Here is an 18,214-nt window from a genome sequence, read left to right as displayed (position 1 = left end):
GCCAGTAATGCAAACTGCGATTTGGCACATGCAGTTTGGTATGGCGACAGAGGACCTCATCAGCCAAGTGCATATACCTTACAAGTACGGGAGAACGTGAAATAGTATGAAATTTCTAGGCAAAATATCTGTACAGCGTACATATTAAGACCAGGATTAGAAACTACCGTGAGTTCTTATTTTTACTCATCATTTTATGATTTAAAAAATAAATAAAAAGTTAGAACTAAGCCTTACAATCATGATGTGGAAGAGATTCTTACAAAGAACCTGCAGGCATCCTTCATATTCTAGCTTGATAGACAAAGGCAAAATAATTAACCGTAAGAGTCTCAGGTTCCAAAATAAAAACGGTAAGTTTCACATGTTACATATGCACTTTTGGCTACCTTAAAATGGTCCACACATCAGCAGTTGAAACTTGAAATAATGTAATGCTCAATGAGTCGATTCAAGACTGATAAAATTCTGAGTAAGGCCTGTATGCAGCAGCACCTGTTGAGAGTTGAACAGGATGAAGAGATATCCACAACCTGGTATAGGTCTACTATTTCATTTTCTTCTCTTTCCCAGCCCGAGGTTTTTGGTACATCACAATCTGACTTAAGAGGGTAAAATTTGTAGCGACACCAATTGCATAGCCCAATAGAACTTCAAACGAATTAAGGAAACAGACACAATTATATAAAATAAATAAGAAATAAATATACTACGGAAGACACATGCAAGACATGATTTTCAAAAAGATTCAGTTAGTTAACTAATGAGGCCTGAGCAGACACATCCACAATTATTGTTTCATGTAGTACAAAAAAACTTGGTTCAATTTCATACACAAAATAATTCAAACAGTACGAAGGTGGCTTTCAATAATAACAACCTACTTAGAAAGGAAACTGCTGAAAAGTCACCATTTTCTTATCATACATTAGGACTTTACATCACAGAACAACATTTACACAAATATATACAAGCTTTAAGAAACAGTAAATTTGCATCTTCTGCACCTTAAGGCGTAAGAAAAGTGAATCTATAGAGTGCTTGAGTTCTCAAGAGCTCAACCCTCTTATTCATTAGATCATCGAAGAGATCTGTATATTTACTATATGACTTCATAAAATATTTTGTTTCGCATATCTGTGATATAATGTACAAGAGGTAGAGCTCTCCATAGACAAGTCCTTAAGAAAATGAATGTCCTTTTTTTGTAGAGAGAAACACGCAAATTCCCTCCCCCCCCTTTCCCTTTTCTCTCTCTTTTTTTCTCTTTCTCCAATTTCTTGTGCAATCATAAATCTTGCAATATAATTGTTAGTCTTTCACTCTTTGAAAATAACAAAGTCATTTTCTAAGAAAAAGAAGAGGATCCAAATCCTAACACTCAATACAATGTGTTTAACCTTTAGCCTTTAGCTAAAAAAAAAAAAAAAACAGTGATATGGTAGTTTTTGTCTATTAATTTTCCAAAGCAAATTTAAGAATAGTTTCTGATAGGTACCAATCAGAAAAGAGAGGAATATGAACAGAACAAAGGAAATTTGGTATTGATACTGAAGCTTAGTTTCAATACAATGTCACAGAATAGTAAAAGGTGTGGATACAATGATGGAAATTCAAGAAAATACAAGAAGAAAACAGAAAGGTAAATTAGTTCTAGAGCACTTAGAGAGGCTCTAGTCTCTCCCAATCCCAACCTGGGCCTAAGATTCCAGATGATTCTCATGCTCCTTGCCCTCCACTATTTATTCAGCTTTTCCCTCCATTTCTTGCTAACCGTTTTCTGTTTTAATCACACCTAACAACCCATTTACTAACTCACTCAATGGCTTTTCTTAAAGTGCCCTCAAGGGTGGTATCGTATGAGTTTCACAGAGGGGGGAAAAATGTGCACGGGAAAATAGTTTTTAGACCTATTTTTTGTATAAAAAAAAACACACACAAAACGTTTAAAAACTTGTTCCAATGTAAACCACATAACTGCATCTACCATCTTTCTATATCATCAATATCAAAGCATGAAAACTACCCCCCAAAAAAAGTTTGAAACATGAAAATCATACTATTGTTCTTCCTCCTGAGCCAACCAAAACACCCTTCGGCCAACATTTATGGCCTCACTTAACTCCGACACTTAAACTAGAACCTAATACAACAGGAAAAAGAACCCAGTATCTTCAGGATTTCCCCAGCTTATTCACTAAATAACATTCATATAAAAAAGGTTCCAGACTTCTTTGATTCAAGAAGGAAGACATGGATCGAGTAATTAAGTTTAATAAGGAAAGGTTATTTAAAAAGAAGGGACCCACTTAGGGAAGATGGCTATTCAGTTTATGAAAGCAATACCAGAGACTGAGAATCAAAGATGAGGCAATAGGGAAAAATAGCTATTCAGTTCTATCTGTCAGTGCATGTCTGACTCAGACCATAGACAGAAAAAGGTAAGAGCAGGGGATGCTTGCTAAATTTCCAATGAAGCCATTGAAGAGGAATGTTTACAGTAAATAGTGAGATTGCAAAAACTGATTTTATCTGATTACAAGATTGCTACTTTGAAATAATATTGTTTCAAAAACACTATTTTGAAAGTATCTTCAAATTGTTTTTCATTTTTCCTGTCATCAAAATTGAGATAGAGACATCTTGCACACATGTTTTGGTTTTTAGAACAAAAATGTTTCTAAAGAAAGTAATTGAACAGGTCCTAACCTTCTTAAAACACACAGCACTATTATTAACACCAAAAACTGATTTCATATTCATTTATGATGATGAAAACAAATTAAGAAGCAAGGATACCACTTTTTGGTGCATTTTCTTGGATGCTGGTGAATACTCTAACTGCAACAAATATAAACAAAAACATTAGTATGCAATCAAACACAAATTGTAACCCAAATTTTATTACAGTCATACTGGCTTACCCATTGAACCTCCAAAATTCATAAAAGAAGTCAAGAAGCTGAGCTCCCCTGTGCTTTTGTTCTGCTCAACCATAGTAAGATACCAATGAGTGAATGAGGAATAAGAATAGTGAAACAAAGTGTCACCATACTTCATTAATTGAAATTTTTTGGACAGAAAAATAACTATAATGAATGCAGAGGCATAAAATGAAAAATTCAGCATAACCACATCAACAGAGTTGAAAGCAAGCCTTTTCATTACAAACGAGCAGCACAAGCTCCTAGTTTTCCTAAAAATTCATTTAGGATGGCAATATAGCATTCTCAGAAACCAAATTCCTCTTATGTAATTAGCTTCAAATATATCATCATGCATTGCACAATGAAAGAACTCATTTACTTGTTACCAAAGAGGAAATAAGTAGCCATTCTTACTGTAGAGAATCAATATCATTTATACATGTAAGTACTAAAAATAAGTTTATAAATGTCATGAAAACTAGGTATTTTTCTCCAATATAGAAGGAATACAAAACAGGTATTTATGTTTCCACTTACAGAGAAGTTTTGCCATATTTGTGGAATCCTGGCAAAGAGAAAGATTGCATGCTGGGATGCCTACAAAAGATCATATCCACATAAGGAAATATTGGACACGGAGAACCTTATAACCCACATAATTATTAAAAAAAAAAAGGGCTGAATTCTCAACATCCATTAATTGACAGAGGTAATACAAAAAGTTTAATTGGAGAAAAATTTCAGCAGCATAAGTAAATGCATGTTGAGCATAGTTGTTACTCACATACAGAGCCTCGAAGAGGAGAGGATCGATTTGACCAGCTAAGATAGTGGGTGCTAAAGCACAATATCTGAAAACCAATATATCAAGGAAATGGTCGAGAATATTCAATTATATTGCAGAATGCAAGAATAAAAACTCAGTGCTTCAGCACACAAGCAGGATACAGCAATGCCCTGATCCATGTTGTCGTACCCACAGGTCGAGAAAAGTAGTAAATTATGGCAATCAATACTAAAGCTGTAACAGAAAAAAAGTGGTAAAACCATGTCAGATTACTTCAAGAAAATGGAAGCAAAAGATAGATATTCCTAACAAAAGATACAGCCGTACAAGTTGCATGATCTAAAGCTTATGACACTTGTGCAAGTACTAATACATCAAATATCAGTATGTAAAATTAATCAAAATCATTAACAAAATGATGGAGGACAAAAAGTCTAGATAGGACTCTACCAAGCAATAGAGAAGGTTTGAGAGAAGAAAGATTCAAACACAACCAATAGGCTGGTTCTTCTAATGTTCAAAAAAAAGATCTCCATACAAAGGCTGAGGTTTATCTTTTATAGTGCAAGCTAAGACCTCTCAGATTACATGACCTTCCAGCCTACATCTCTTAGGAATTCCAACTTAAAATTATCAAACTACAACTTTCTAGGCACATCTTACAAGAATGTAAGTCAACAAGAAAACAACTCCCAAAATATAATCCTTGACAATTGACATTCACTACTGACCCAAGCCCGTTAAGAAACTTTTGGCCTTACAAGTAAGACATTACAACTCGTACTTAACATAGATCAAGCCTAAAATACTACCCATAACCAGAACTGCAAAATAAAAGGAAGTGTCTGTTAGTAGCAGGCCCCCAATCAGGAAGGTGTATGTGAAGAGAAATAAGGATGGACCCAACGTTTTGGTTGGGCTGAGCCCTATCAGTTAACAGTAATTAGAGTTAATTGATATTGTTAGATAGTGGCTAGAGTTAATTGATATCGGAGGATATTCCTCTAACAGAATTGTCAGAAGTAGTTTATAAGGAGAAAGGAGGAGAGAGGAGAGGGTATTTGGTTATAACATTTGAATGAGAGGGAGAGATCAGGCTCTCGAATACATGAGGAATAGCAGCTCTGTAATCATAATCGGATAGAGCTCAGTGGCCTTTCTCAGCCAAGCCTTATCAGATAGAGCTCAGATGAAGTCCGTTTATGAAAGGGAATTCATGGCAATAGTGACGACAGTTCAGAAGTGGCATCATTAGCTCTTACGGAGGCATTTCATCATTCATACTGACCAGCGCAGCCTACAGTTCCAGAATGATCAAAGACTAATCAGTGAAGAACAGTTCAATGGGCTTCCAAATTAATAGGATTTGATTTTGACATAAAGTACAAACTGGCGAGTGAAAATGGAGTGGCAGATGCACTGTCCAAACACATGCAATATGTTGCGGTATCAATGATCCAATTCAATGATTTAGAAAAGTGGGTGGAGGAGGTTCAGTTTTCAGTCATCATGCATGATCTTATTGGTGATCCAAATGCACACCCTAGCTATTCCTTTCAAGGTAATAAGTTGATGTATAAAGGGAAGCTGGTTCTCCCTAAGAAATCAGCAAGAATTCCACTGATTTTAGCTAAGGTTAACTTTGCTACTGGTATCCACTTGGGGTTCTTCCGTACTTACAAGAGGATTTCTGGATTGGTGTATTGAGAAAGTATAAAGAAGGACATCCAACAATACGTATCTACTTGCAATGTTCATAGAGGTATAATGATAACCCTGCTACTAATTATTTCTTTTCTGCAGCTACTGCATCACAAAATGAGGGTAATTTAGATATTCGTACCCTGTCGAAGTAAGGAACCACGGTATATATGTTAGGAATAGATTCCATTTTGTAGCACAGGACACGTGGAATCCCGGGTGAATCAGCAAGGACCACCTGTTTGTTTATCCCAAGTCCATATCCTGTTAGACTCAAAATAGTGAAACTTACACAGGTGCTGACTTATGAGTATCAAATATCAACCTTATGCAGTGAAGATGTAAGTGGGAGTACGGTCCAAAAAAATACTAGTCCACAAAAGCAAACTCAATGGACAGCCTATTGACATTGGTTATTTTACTTTAACTTGCTAAAATAATGAATTAATAAGTTATATCACTGTTAAGCTCATATCCAAAGCTTTACAGTTTTTGGGCTTCATGAAAGAAGAAGATATTTTCTGCTAACGGATCTTCTACTTACTGTGGCAACCATGCATGACTCAATCGGTGTAATAACAACAACAAAAGTCTTTTTCCCAAAAGGTGGAGACGGTTACATGGATCAAATGATGCCATTCTGCCATATGAAAAACCAAATTTTCAGAAAGGTCAATTAAATCAAGGTCTTTGTTTCTCAAGTTTCCTTGGTCTTCCTCTACCTTTGATATTGAACTATCCTGCATATGATCAACTATTCTTTCTGCGATCTCTATTGGTCTTCTCACATGACTAAACCATCATAGGTGAGAATCTGTCATTTTTTCCATTAATACGTGCTACGCACACTCTCATTTTCTCAGTAATACATTCATTCCTATCTTATCTTTTCTTGTATGTCTACTCATCCACTGCAGCACTCTCATCTCCTCAACACGCAGCTAACACTCTTGTTGGCACTTTACTTCCCAACAACTAAAACAGCATAACATCCTGATAGACCCGTAGTGACAAGGTTCTATACCACAATCAGCTTAGTGGCTGATGTGGACAAGCATGGAAAGTGAGGGAGAGGAGGTTGGAGGGTAAGTTTGTTAGGAATAGTGAGTATATTAGGAGGCAAAGGGAAAAGGGGAGTCAAGTAGTGTGTGAGTGAATTGTGGGCACCTTTGGGTGAATTTGGGAGATTGTCTGTCGTCTCAAAGTGTCAGTGTTATTTTCTTTTCAGTTTATACTTTTATACTGTAACCAGAATCTGGAATTTCCAGAAACATAATCAATACAAATACATTTTTTGCATATTCTGTAGCCCTGTATTTCTGGTATCTATGAATTGGTATCAAAGCTTCCACAATATCTCCCAAGTGCAATCGAGCGGCACAACTGGTGACGTTGGCATTGCAGTGTTTGCCCAGGGCCAGTAAAAAAAGAAAACTAGAGCCAAACCAAGCAGCGTGGGTGCCAGGGTTGTGGAGCATGGTGAGATGTTTTGATCCAATTACAAGATATAGGACTTGGAGTCCCACATCGGAAACACAAGGTTCTGTATGGGATTTATATAGACTTTGGGCTCTCCTACCTTACAAGCTAGCTTTTGGTGTGAGGCTCTCTCAAGGTTCGTATCACATCTCAATAATAACATCCCAACCTGCCTTTATCTTGGTTTTTAGATTTTATTTGTTTATTCCTCTTTCAACCAATTCTTTAATTACACCATATTAAGGAGGGTGAATTTGATTGGAATTCTGAAGTAAAGCACCATAAAAGGTATGTACCACATCCACATGATAGAGTAGAGTACAACAAAATATCTTATCCTAGCATTTAGAAGGATTCAGTTTTAACATATCTCATTTTAGTCTATAATTATGTTTATCTTTTATCTTATCATTTATCTCTTGTAACTACTTCATCTATTTTATAAATGCCTTGGTCGACTCTTATTGAGCTCATCCGACCTTTATTCAAAATGTTTTCACCTCTGTTTTTATACAATCAAGGTATGTTAAATTCTTTTTGGTATACCAACATCTTTCAATTTTCTCTTTCTTATTTCAAACTTGGACAGATGATTTCATTAAGAAGCCAAGGTTCACGGATGATCAACCAAATAAAAAATAAAACAAGTTCATCAGGGGAAAAAATAAACAAAATTCATAATTTAACCTACTTTAAAAGCAGAATTAGAATAGTGAGCCGGAAAGCTTGATACAGATTTTAATCAGGCAACTATTCAATTGTTTTACACTTTGGCTCCCAATAATAAAATACTAATCCGACCCCGACCTCAAGCCAGTTTATAAGAGTATGATATATTATAACGGTTGAATGGAAGAATAACGAAGAATTCATACAAAACAAAAAATTTAAAGCAAAAAATAAAATAAAATATACAAACTTTTAGTGCACCTTGGACCAAAAGGAACGATAATTCTCCATAAGCCGAAAACGGAAGGCCTTTGTGAAGACAGTAAGCCAGTGATATGGTATAGCCAATAACTTCAAGCTCGAAGGATATCATGCTAAGGCCTCTGACACTTCGATGCTTCAGAATCTTTAAAATCTGCGCTTCAGAAGATTAACAGGAACATGATAACGTCATTGACATTTCACAACTCGGAAATTAAGCATGCTTTAAAGCAACATTTATAGAAAGAAAGAAAAAATCGATGACATCAACACATTTTTTAGATACAGCATATAAAACCAAAGTTGTCACGATTGCAGAAACAACCAATGGTTAGTTTAGGGATTTTGGAAATTGTGAATTGAAGTGGAAAAGAGAGAGGTGGTGCCTGTGGGAGCTTGACGGTGGTGGAAGCTGCGACGATGGCGTAGCCGAGGAGCTTGGAAATGAGAGGGAGCAAACACTCCTTGTCAGGGAAGTTTCGATGGCGGAGAGAATCCACCGCACAGCTCACATCAATCCCTAGATATTCCATGGCTCTCCACCGATTTTCGTCGCCCTCTGATCTGAATCCAATTTTTCAACCAACTTTTTTTTTGGTTTTGCTATGAATTAGATTCAATGCTTCAAGTACCCTTTCTGTATTTTCAGGTACGCGGGTGCGAAGCAATCTGCTTAATCTGATTTATCTTATTTTTCTTTTTTTCGTTTTTTTTTCGTTGACTTGTATATTTTTGCTGGCTAAAATGTAAATATTCAGAAAAAAAATCTTTTAAAATGATTTTTTCTCTAAAAATAAGTAAATAAGACTGTATTTATTTTAAATTTTAATCAATTAAGATTATAATGAAATTTTAAATTTAAGGGATGTATTGGATTAGGATTTTGAAGACTTTTTTTGAGATAAAAAATTCTATAGATTATAAAAGACTATTTAGAATTGGACGGAATTTAAAGACTTTTTTAAAAGGCATTTTTTACAATCAAGATTTCATAAGATTGAATTTTAATAAAATTTATAAGATTTAAAAGAACATTATGGATTTATAAAATTCTAAAAAATCTTCTGAATTTTTAACAAACATTCAAAATTACAAGAGTCAATAAAAAAATAAAGAAATACAATGATATTAATAAAAAAAGTAAAACCTAATATAATTTTCTCAATCAATAAAACATAATATAATTTTTAACAAACATTTAAAATTACTTAGCAACAACTCTTCACATATCTAAAATTATACTAGTCCTCCATGCATTAGCATTTTCTTGTTCATGCTCTTAGGTTTGATGAATGAGTTAAAAATTATCTTCTTCATTTGGTATCAAAGTTATGCATATATTATTATAAGACCCAATTTTTATTTATTTATTAAAATAATTCTAAATTTACATATAGAACCTAAAGTTCATGATAAAATTTCATTTGGAATTTCTTGCAATTGATCTTTGAAACTTTGGAGTTTTTGTTCTACGTGATGTGAGTTTTCTAACCATATATCATATGCATTTTTCTAACCATATATCATATGCATGTTTTCATTGAGTATTCTAAGAAAATTTCAAATTTAAATTTCTGGGTTTTATTACATATAAGTTTAAAAAATTTCTCAAATTATTTTCAATCGATACATTAAAACTTGAATTTCTGAGTATTCATTAAATTTTTTTGGGGCTTTTGAAAAACAAGTTTTTAGTTATCTATTGATACAAAAATTGTTTGAAATCGTTTTCTATAGTGACGGAATTTCGTTCATGAATGTATTGTTACAAAATATAGGGTTTATATTATGAAATTTTCAATCTTTCTTTAAATTGATCTTGTTTCATTGGTGTAAAACAAAAATTGGTTTGTGAGTTTTATGATATTTTTAATACAAAAATCATACATTTTTGTGCCAAGAAAAATCGCGACCCATAGCTTGAAAATTAATTTTTTAAACTTCCAAAAGCTCTAAAAAATATGTTGTTTTTGAGATGGATTGTATTAGAATCTTGTTGGTTTGTTTTTTCTGGGTTATTTTGTGACAAAAAACGCTCAAAAATTTGGTATTTTTGAGCTTTGACGAAGCTCCCACGGCGGAACTTGGTTTTGAGCGGGTCAACCATCAAAGCAATAAAGAAATCTTAAGTGTTAGGATGATATTGTGAGAGAGGCATCCTATTTATATTTCTCACTAAAAAGTCTCACGAAATCCACACAAATAAAAAATCCATTAAAATCGTTAGATTTTTGAATACCACGAGATTATTTTTCCTTTGTTTAAAATCCTGATTTAATACCAACAGATTTGGATGGACTCTAAAATAATATTTTAAAATCATAATCAAATACCACGTGACTTTTTTTAAGTCCTTTAAAATCCTAATCGAATACCAATGGATTTTTTTATCCGCAAACAATCCATTAAAATCTTTTAAAATCCCAATCCAATACACCCATAAATGAAGTTTGAATATATCCTTATTCACTTACTCTTGGATAAATTTATTTTTATATGAGTTTTACTTATTATTATGTATTTTTATCATTTAATTATAATTGAGTTTATTTTATTTTCCACGCACATAATCCAGCCATGTAACCACATAATTAAATACGAGAGATGTATGAACCAATATATGATTAACATTTTTCTTTTATTTTTGCAATTTTGAGATAAAATATCTTAAATGTAAAAGTAAAATCGCGCGAAAACATTCTATAGAAACGAAGACAACAACACATAAAAAATTTATTTGGTTCAGAATCTCAATATTGCTATCAAGACTCTTACATTCAAGGGCCAAAGCGGTACAGAGTCTTGGGTAAGACATGCTCAAAACATCCCTTTTTAATAGGGTAATTGTTGTGCAATTTGTAATCAATTAAATTTTTCACACAAATACGCAAGTGCACGTGTCACAAGTAATAAGGGAATGTGTGAGTTCAAGTATCGTTCCCACAGAGATAAGTATAAAGTATGAGCTACTCAAGTAAAGAAAATAGGAAAAAGGATTGATTATGATGATTAGATTTATAAAATAAAAGACAATTAAAAGTAAGAAAACAGTAAATTAAAATTAAAGGTATTAAGATGATGGATGAAATATAGGTCAGGTTCAACTTCCCTGATACAGCAATACTGAAATAATGCTTTAACGATGATATATCAATGCTTAATTAGTAACCGAACACTAAGGTATACTGGGGCTTTTGGCCAACCTAACATGTATACCCAATAACTAATTCCCACATCTCTATGGCCAAACTAATTACCGAATTGTTAAAGTCCAAGTTCAAAGGCTATGTGGTGTAAATGATCTCTCTACCCACAACTTAATCAAGTTAACTTTAACCTAATTAATCCACACAATTCAATAAGGGTCTGGATTCGGAAACCTCTCGGCCCTAACCTCCTCAATATCACATATGTATCTCTCGACATACATACATGAATAAGAATAAGCAAACTTGTTGAAAAACTAATTAAACATTAATAAAAACAAAATTTAGGCATACATCTCAATGATACAGCATAGGTACTTTATCACCTAACCTATAGAGCAAATTGCTCATAATGGAATTAAACAAAACAGAGAAGAGGAAGAAAGAACTAATTGGAAAACAGAAAAGAAGATGAAAACGAATGTTGTTGTAAAATTCTGTCACAATCTTGCTCCAGCAGCTCTTCCTCCTCCAAGAATCTTACTTTCTCTCTCTAAAACGTCCCTTCTGTGTTTCTCTGACTTCTTTGTAACTTCGTCTAACCTTGAACCTCTGAAAGACTCTCCAAAACTCCTTGAATCCGTGGGGGACTTCTCCTTAAATAGATAAAATGGTTGGATTATCAGGTCTTAGAGTTGGGAGTGAGATTCCTTGAATCGTGTTGTTGTAGCCTTATCTTATTCCTAATTTCTTGGGCTGTTGGCACTTGATTGGATAAGATCTTGATCTTCTTGATTTTCTTGTGCCAATATTGTTGTGGATTAGGTACGAGTTTGTTGTCCTTGTTTCTTGCGATTTTAGGATAAAAATTAATCTTGAAAACGTCCTTGATCCTTGCTTGCAGGTGTCTTATCCAATTGTTGGGGAATAACTAACTTTTGAATTTTGAAAATTTAGTTGTTCCCTTGTCCATGCTATCATGCTATATCATTGCTTCGTCAGCTTCTGTAATGTCCCACATCGGTTGGAGAGGGGAACGAAGCATGCCTTAAATAAGGGTGTGGATACCTTTCCTTGTAGGAGGCCTTTTGGGGTAACCCGAAACGTAAAACCGTGAGCTCGACGGTGCTTGTGCGCGGGGCAAAGCGGACAATATCCTGCTACAGGGTTTGGGGCTGTTACAGCTTCTCTGCTACAACATTCTAGCGTCAATTTTTCCTGCAAAGACAAATACTCAACAAGTCATTTTTTCTTACACAAAATCAAGGAATATTGTCTCATTTTCCATACTTAGTTATCTCAAAGCACTTAATCATAAATATACAACAATTAACTTAATATCATGCAATTAAGACACTTTATATGGAATTTATGAAGCAAATTCATCATAAAAATATCAAATTAACTCTCATTTGGGAGAGTTCACACACTCCAAACTCAAAACATTGCTCGTCCTCTAGTAACAAAGAAGAAACTGATTAATTGGTCTGCATAAATTCAGTAGCATAATTGCAGCAATGACTATTACTGAAATGAGCAGTTCTGATGTAGCATTCCAACAGCAATGTACACATGAGAGTTGCTTTTCAACCATGGCTTATACTTTCACTTTTGGACTCTTTGTTGGCTTAACTTTTCTTGGCTTCTTGCTTCTGGAACCTTGAGTGTGTGTGTGAAGAACTTCCTTGTTGGCTTGATCCATACTTTTCCAAACTTGAATCAAAACCTATGTGTAGAGAATTGAAGGAACGGGTGTCCACCTTGCTTGCTTTTCTTTTGACTTGGCTCCCTTTTTATTTTTGTGAGCTTTGCTCATGTGCATTGGCACTTATTTTATTTTTTTACTTTTGACTTGATTTTTCTTTTTGTGAGGGGCTTTCTTGTTCACTTGTGCTTTTGCACTTGACTTGGCTCGGCTTCTTCCACCCTTATAGCCTTCAAAACTTACTCATATGGTAAGATTCAAATTCATCAAACCTTGAATCCTAAGTCCTCATCCTCAATTAACTCTTTTGGCTTCTCTTGCTTTCAAGTTCATTCCTTGTGCTTGGATGTTCAATAATTTCAGTTGCTCTCTGCCTTGATCAATTTAGCCTCCAAATCATACCTACATTTCTTTGCAAGTTCAAGTTGAAGAGCACTGATTCTCACTCAACGTAACTACTGTCATCCTGCTACAGCAAAAGGATCATAACAACATAGATAAAGATGCAATCTGTTTTACCTTATTGACGCAACATTATTTTCCAACTTCTTGTTACTCTTTATTTAGACTTTTTCCAACTCTTTTTCTTATTTTCATGCTGTAATGTATAACCTAACTTCTTTATTCAAACAAAACTGAAAAATAAATTTACCGAATTTAAAATCTAACTAACTATCAAACATGTTCCTCTTTTTCATTAATTTTCTAAGTGATGTAGGGGATTACACATAGCAAAAAGAAAAATAAAAGAGCAATACAACCTAGATGTTTCCTTCTTCTAAATCAAAACTATTACAAGTTATGATCTAGTCTTCATCTTGCTCTTCTTCGTCTGAGGGGTTTTCTTCCATGTTATCATCTTTTTGTTCGACCTCCTCTTCCATTTCTTCTTCTTGTTCCCATTCTTCATCACTTCCTTGCTGCATTGGCATTGCTGCATCAGAGGCTTGAGATGCAAAATTGAGAAATCCCATCTGACTCAAAACAAATTTGTCCATTTCTTTTAACTTGTTCATCACAAGTTTCCTTGTCTTCAATTGGTCTTTCTCTATCTTCTGCAGCCTCTTATCAATTTTCTCCCAAATTTCAGCATCTTCAGCAGGTGGTGCTCTGTCATCATTTTTCTGGGGAGTTGCAATAGCACTGCTTTGTGCTAACTCTTCAGCCTTATTCCATATCCTCTTTGCAACATCAGGGGAGATTTCTTCATTCATTTTAATTTTCTCCTCTTCATCTCCAATTGGTACCTTGGCTTCCTTGCACAAACGAGTTATTAAACCTGGAAACTACAAGTAACCACTGTCAGTCTTGGCACAAGCCAAGATTTCAGAATGTATAATTCGGCCTACATCAATAGGATTTCCATCCAACAAACAACAGAACAAGACTGCTCTATCCTTTGAAACTGTCCCAGTGTGAGACATGGGCATCAGTCTGTTTTTCAGAAAATGATACCACACTCTAGCCTCAAGCTTGAGTGTGGTTCTTGAAAAAGACATATGTTGTTGGGGTGTCACGATCCATTCAGTCCCAGGCCTACAACATTCGTCCAGCACTTCTTGCAACTTTACTTGATCAGAGGAGTCCTTCCACTCATAAAACTCGTCTACCACCTTGGGTAAGTCATAAATCTTTCGAATAGAGGCAACGCTGAATGATACAGCTTTACCTCTTACTTCTACCTTTGAAGGTCTTCCTTGGGGAATATTGGCATAGAACTCTCAGACAATGGGAAGTACACCATCTTGCTCATGTAAACAGAAGGTTCTCCATTGGTGAGCCTCGATGATGACTAAAATGTAAGATGGGTAGGCATTGGAGTCAAGGGGGTCTTTAACAAAACCCTTGTCTAGTGATGGTGTCCGCTTGAGTATGATCTCATGCCTCTGCATTGCTCTTTCGGTAGAAAAGGAAGGGGTTGATTCTGATTGAGAGCTTCTCCCACTGGTTCTTGCCCTAATTTTGCCACTTCGAGTGCTTGGGGACTCCATTGTTCCACTCCAAACTCAGTTTGGTTGCCTCGTGTGAAAGAAAGAAAGAAATATAGTTGGAGGACTCCAAACTCAAGCCTTTGATGTGGCTTGAGTTCTTGCAAGAAGGTTCTTGAAATTGGAATTAGAGAAGAGATAATTTTTTTCTTTTTCCTTTTTTTTACTCAGAAAATCAGTACAAACACGATAATGAAGGTAGAAAATATAGAACCTGACTTTTATAGTAGGGTGAATGTGCACATGGGTCACAACGGTTCACTGTTTGTTGCTGGGTTAATTGGACGGTGCTGCATGATGTGCATACAAGTTTGACAGCTGTGTCATTTCATCCATTCCTTGCATTTTTAACCGTTGCATTGTTACAGCTTCAGCGATGATGTGGCAGCCTAAAAAAAAATCTTACCATTGGGCCTACTGTACATCATAGTGACTTTAATTGCTGCATCTGAATTGGGCCCAAAGCTTGTTTGGCATGATTCTTTTATTCCAACCCAATTGTTATGGGTTTTGCCTTATTTTTCATGACCTCGTGCTGCAGTCTAGTTCCTATAATTTTTTTATTTTTAATAGGTATCAACACCCTTTTTCTCCCTGCAAAACATCTCAAATAAAATTAAAAAGGAAACACGAATAATAACTTATCCTAATCTTAATAATTGAAAATACGAAAATTAAAAATTGCAAGAAATTAAAATACTGAAATTAAAATGTATAAAATCAAAAACTTCCTAATTAACTTTGGGTTGCCTCCCAAAAGCGCTTGTGTTATAGTCTTCAGCCTGACTTCTTCCTAATCAGATTTCAACTTTGCTCAATCAAGGAGATAATGGTTGTCTCCTTGATATTTTGATCTCCCCATAATGCTTCAGCCTTTGTCCATTAACCTTAAATGTGCTCCCATCTTTTTCATTCATAATTTCAATAGCTCCATAGAACATGTGCAACCTTAAAGGGTCCTGTCCACCTTGATTTGAGCTTGCCTGGAAAGAGCTTGAGCCTTAAGTCGAATAGAAGAACTTGTTGACCTTGCTCAAATACCCTTGGCAGGATCTTATTATCATGCCATTTTTTTTCATATTTTCCTTGTAAAGCTTGACATTTTCATATGCATTCATCCTGAACTCATCCAGTTCATTTAGCTATAGCATTCTCTTCTGTCCAGCTGCTTGTTCATCCATATTCAGCTTTGATATAGCCCAGTATGCTTTATGCTCTAACTCAACAAGTAAGTGACATGTTTTTCCATAGACAATTCTGTACGGAGATGCACCTAATGTTGTCTTGTAAGCAGTCTTATATGCCCATAGTGAGTCATCCAATCTGAATGACCAATCCTTCCTTGAGGAATTTACCACCTTCTCTAAGATCCTCTTGATTTTTCTATTGGACACTTCAACTTGTCCACTGGTCTGAGGGTGGTATGCTGTAGCAATCCTGTGCTTCACTCCATATTTTGCCAAAAGATGTTCAAATTGCTTGCTGCAAAAATGACTTCCTTCATCACTTATGATTACTCTTGGTGTGCCAAACCTTGTGAAGATGTTCTTTTTGAGGAACTTCCAAACCACTTTGGAGTCATTGGTGTGTAATGCTGCTGCTTCTACCCATTTGGAAACATAGTCCACTGCCACCAAAATATATTGATTTCCAAACGAAGGTGGGAATGGTCCCATGAAATCCAGCCCCCAAACATCGAATAGTTCAACTTCCAAGATAGGATTGAGAGGCATTTCATGTCTCCTTGATATCTTTCCGGTTCTTTGGCACCTATCAAAACTTGAAACAAAAATATATGAGTCTTTAAATAAAGAGGGCCACTAAAAACCTGATTGCAGCACCTTTGCTGCTATTCTTACTCCAGCATAGTGGCCACCATAGGGAGATGAGTGACAATGTTCAAGTATAGATTGTATTTCCTCTTCCGACACACATCTTCTTAAAATCTGATATGGGCATCTCTTAAATAAGTATGGTTAATCCCAAAGATAGTTATTACAGTCATGGATGAACCTCTTTCTTTGCTGTGAGTTCTTATGATTTGACATTATTCCACTTACCAGAAAGTTTGCTATATCAGCGTACCATGGTGCTATAGCATAGTCAATAGCAAACAGTTGCTCGTATGTGAGTTCATCCTTCACTGGTTCTTCATCAACTTCTGACCTTCCATCATCTAGCTTTGATAGGTGGTCTGCAACTTGGTTCTCTGTGCGTTTTTTATCTTTAATCTCCAAGTCAAACTCTTGAAGTAAAAGAATCCACCTTATCAATCTTGGCTTTGAGTCCTTTTTGTCCACCAAGTATTTGATGGCTGCATGGTCAGTAAAAAAGTCACTTTAGCACCAAATAAATAAGATCTAAATTTTTTCAAATGCAAAAACAACAGATAAAAGTTCTTTTTCAGTGACTGTATAATTAAATTGTGCCCCTGTAAGCGTTTTGCTAGCATAATAGATAGGATGGAATATCCTATTCTTTCTTTGACCAAGTACTGCACCAATGGCACAGTCACTATCGTCACATATGATTTCAAATGGTGAAGTCCAATCGGGTGCAACAATAATGGGTGCTGTAACAAGCTTCTGCTGCAATTCTTCAAATGTTGCCTTGCATTGATCATCAATAACAAATGGGATATTCTGCTCCAGCAATCTGCATAAAGGTCTGAGAATTTTTTAGAAGTCCTTGATGAACCTCCTATAGAATCTAGCATGCTCCAAAAAGCTTCTGATTCCTTTTACATTAATGGGTATGGGCAGCTTCCCAATCACTGATATCTTTGCTCTATCAACTTCTAGTCCATCTTTTGATACTTTGTGACCCAAGACTATACCTTCTTTGACCAATAGCATTTCTGGACAATTCAGCACTAGGTTAGTCTCTTCACATCTCTTGAGTACTTTTGATAAATTTTCAAGACAAGACTTAAATGATTCTCCAAAAACTGAGAAATCATCCATGAATATTTCCACAAAATTCTCTACCATATCTGTGAATATTGCCATCATACACCTTTGGAAGGTGGCTGGTGTATTGCATAATCCAAATGGCATCCTTCTAAAGGCAAAGGTTCCATACGGGCAAGTAAATGTGGTCTTATCTTCATCTTCTAGTGCTACAACAATCTGGTTGTAACACGAATATCATATAAAAAGCAATAGAATTGCTTCCCTACAAGTCTATCCAACATTTGGTCAATGAATGGCAAGGGGAAGTGGTCCTTTCTTATAGCATCATTAAGCTTCCTATAATCCTTGCATATTCTCCATCTGGTCACAGTTCTTGTTGGTATAAGCTCATTTTTGTCATTCTTCACAACTGCGATTCCTCCTTTCTTTGGTACACATTGCACAGGACTTATCCATTGGCTATCTGAAATGGGGTATATTACTCCTGCATCAAGCCATTTAATCACTTCTTTCTTGACAACTTCCTTCATCATAGGATTCAGCCTTTTTTGAGGCTGAACAGTGCTGCTGTAGCCTTCCTGCAGCAATATTTTATGTGTGCAGAATGTAGGGCTGATTCCTTTTATGTCTGCAATGCTC

At 35.3% G+C, this 18,214-nt stretch overlaps 1 protein-coding gene across 1 annotated transcript; it reads right to left on the bottom strand.

The window, feature by feature from the left end:
• Window positions 1–139: 139 nt before the first annotated feature.
• LOC133298674 (mannose-P-dolichol utilization defect 1 protein homolog 2) lies at window positions 140–8,468 on the bottom strand. Its single transcript, XM_061498003.1, has 8 exons — window positions 8,211–8,468; window positions 7,825–7,978; window positions 3,876–3,948; window positions 3,712–3,778; window positions 3,465–3,524; window positions 2,925–2,985; window positions 2,800–2,841; window positions 140–651 (listed from the first exon to the last, which is right to left on the bottom strand). The coding sequence occupies exons 1-8, from the start codon at window positions 8,355–8,357 to the stop codon at window positions 548–550; spliced, it is 708 nt and encodes a 235-aa protein (XP_061353987.1). The 5' UTR covers window positions 8,358–8,468; the 3' UTR covers window positions 140–547.
• Between the last annotated feature and the right edge of the window lie 9,746 nt (window positions 8,469–18,214).

Source organism: Gastrolobium bilobum, unplaced genomic scaffold (assembly GCF_033153095.1).
Source record: "Gastrolobium bilobum isolate Gb01-03AN ecotype WA unplaced genomic scaffold, APGP_CSIRO_Gbil_v1 utg4434, whole genome shotgun sequence".
Classification (NCBI taxonomy): Eukaryota; Viridiplantae; Streptophyta; class Magnoliopsida; order Fabales; family Fabaceae; genus Gastrolobium; species Gastrolobium bilobum.
Note: the sequence above shows the minus strand (reverse complement) of the source record. Positions and strands in the feature narration are given on the sequence as shown.

What these genes read in the sequence shown, in the direction of transcription:
- LOC133298674 (XM_061498003.1), bottom strand. Translation starts at nt 8,357, where the DNA reads ATGGAATATCTAGGGATTGATGTGAGCTGTGCGGTGGATTCTCTCCGC. An exon ending in AAATATGGCAAAACTTCTCT is followed by an intron (nt 2,986 to 3,464) that starts GTAAGTGGAAAC and finishes ATGGTTGAGCAG; the next exon opens with AACAAAAGCACAGGGGAGCT. An exon ending in GAATTTTGGAGGTTCAATGG is followed by an intron (nt 2,842 to 2,924) that starts GTAAGCCAGTAT and finishes TATTTGTTGCAG; the next exon opens with TTAGAGTATTCACCAGCATC.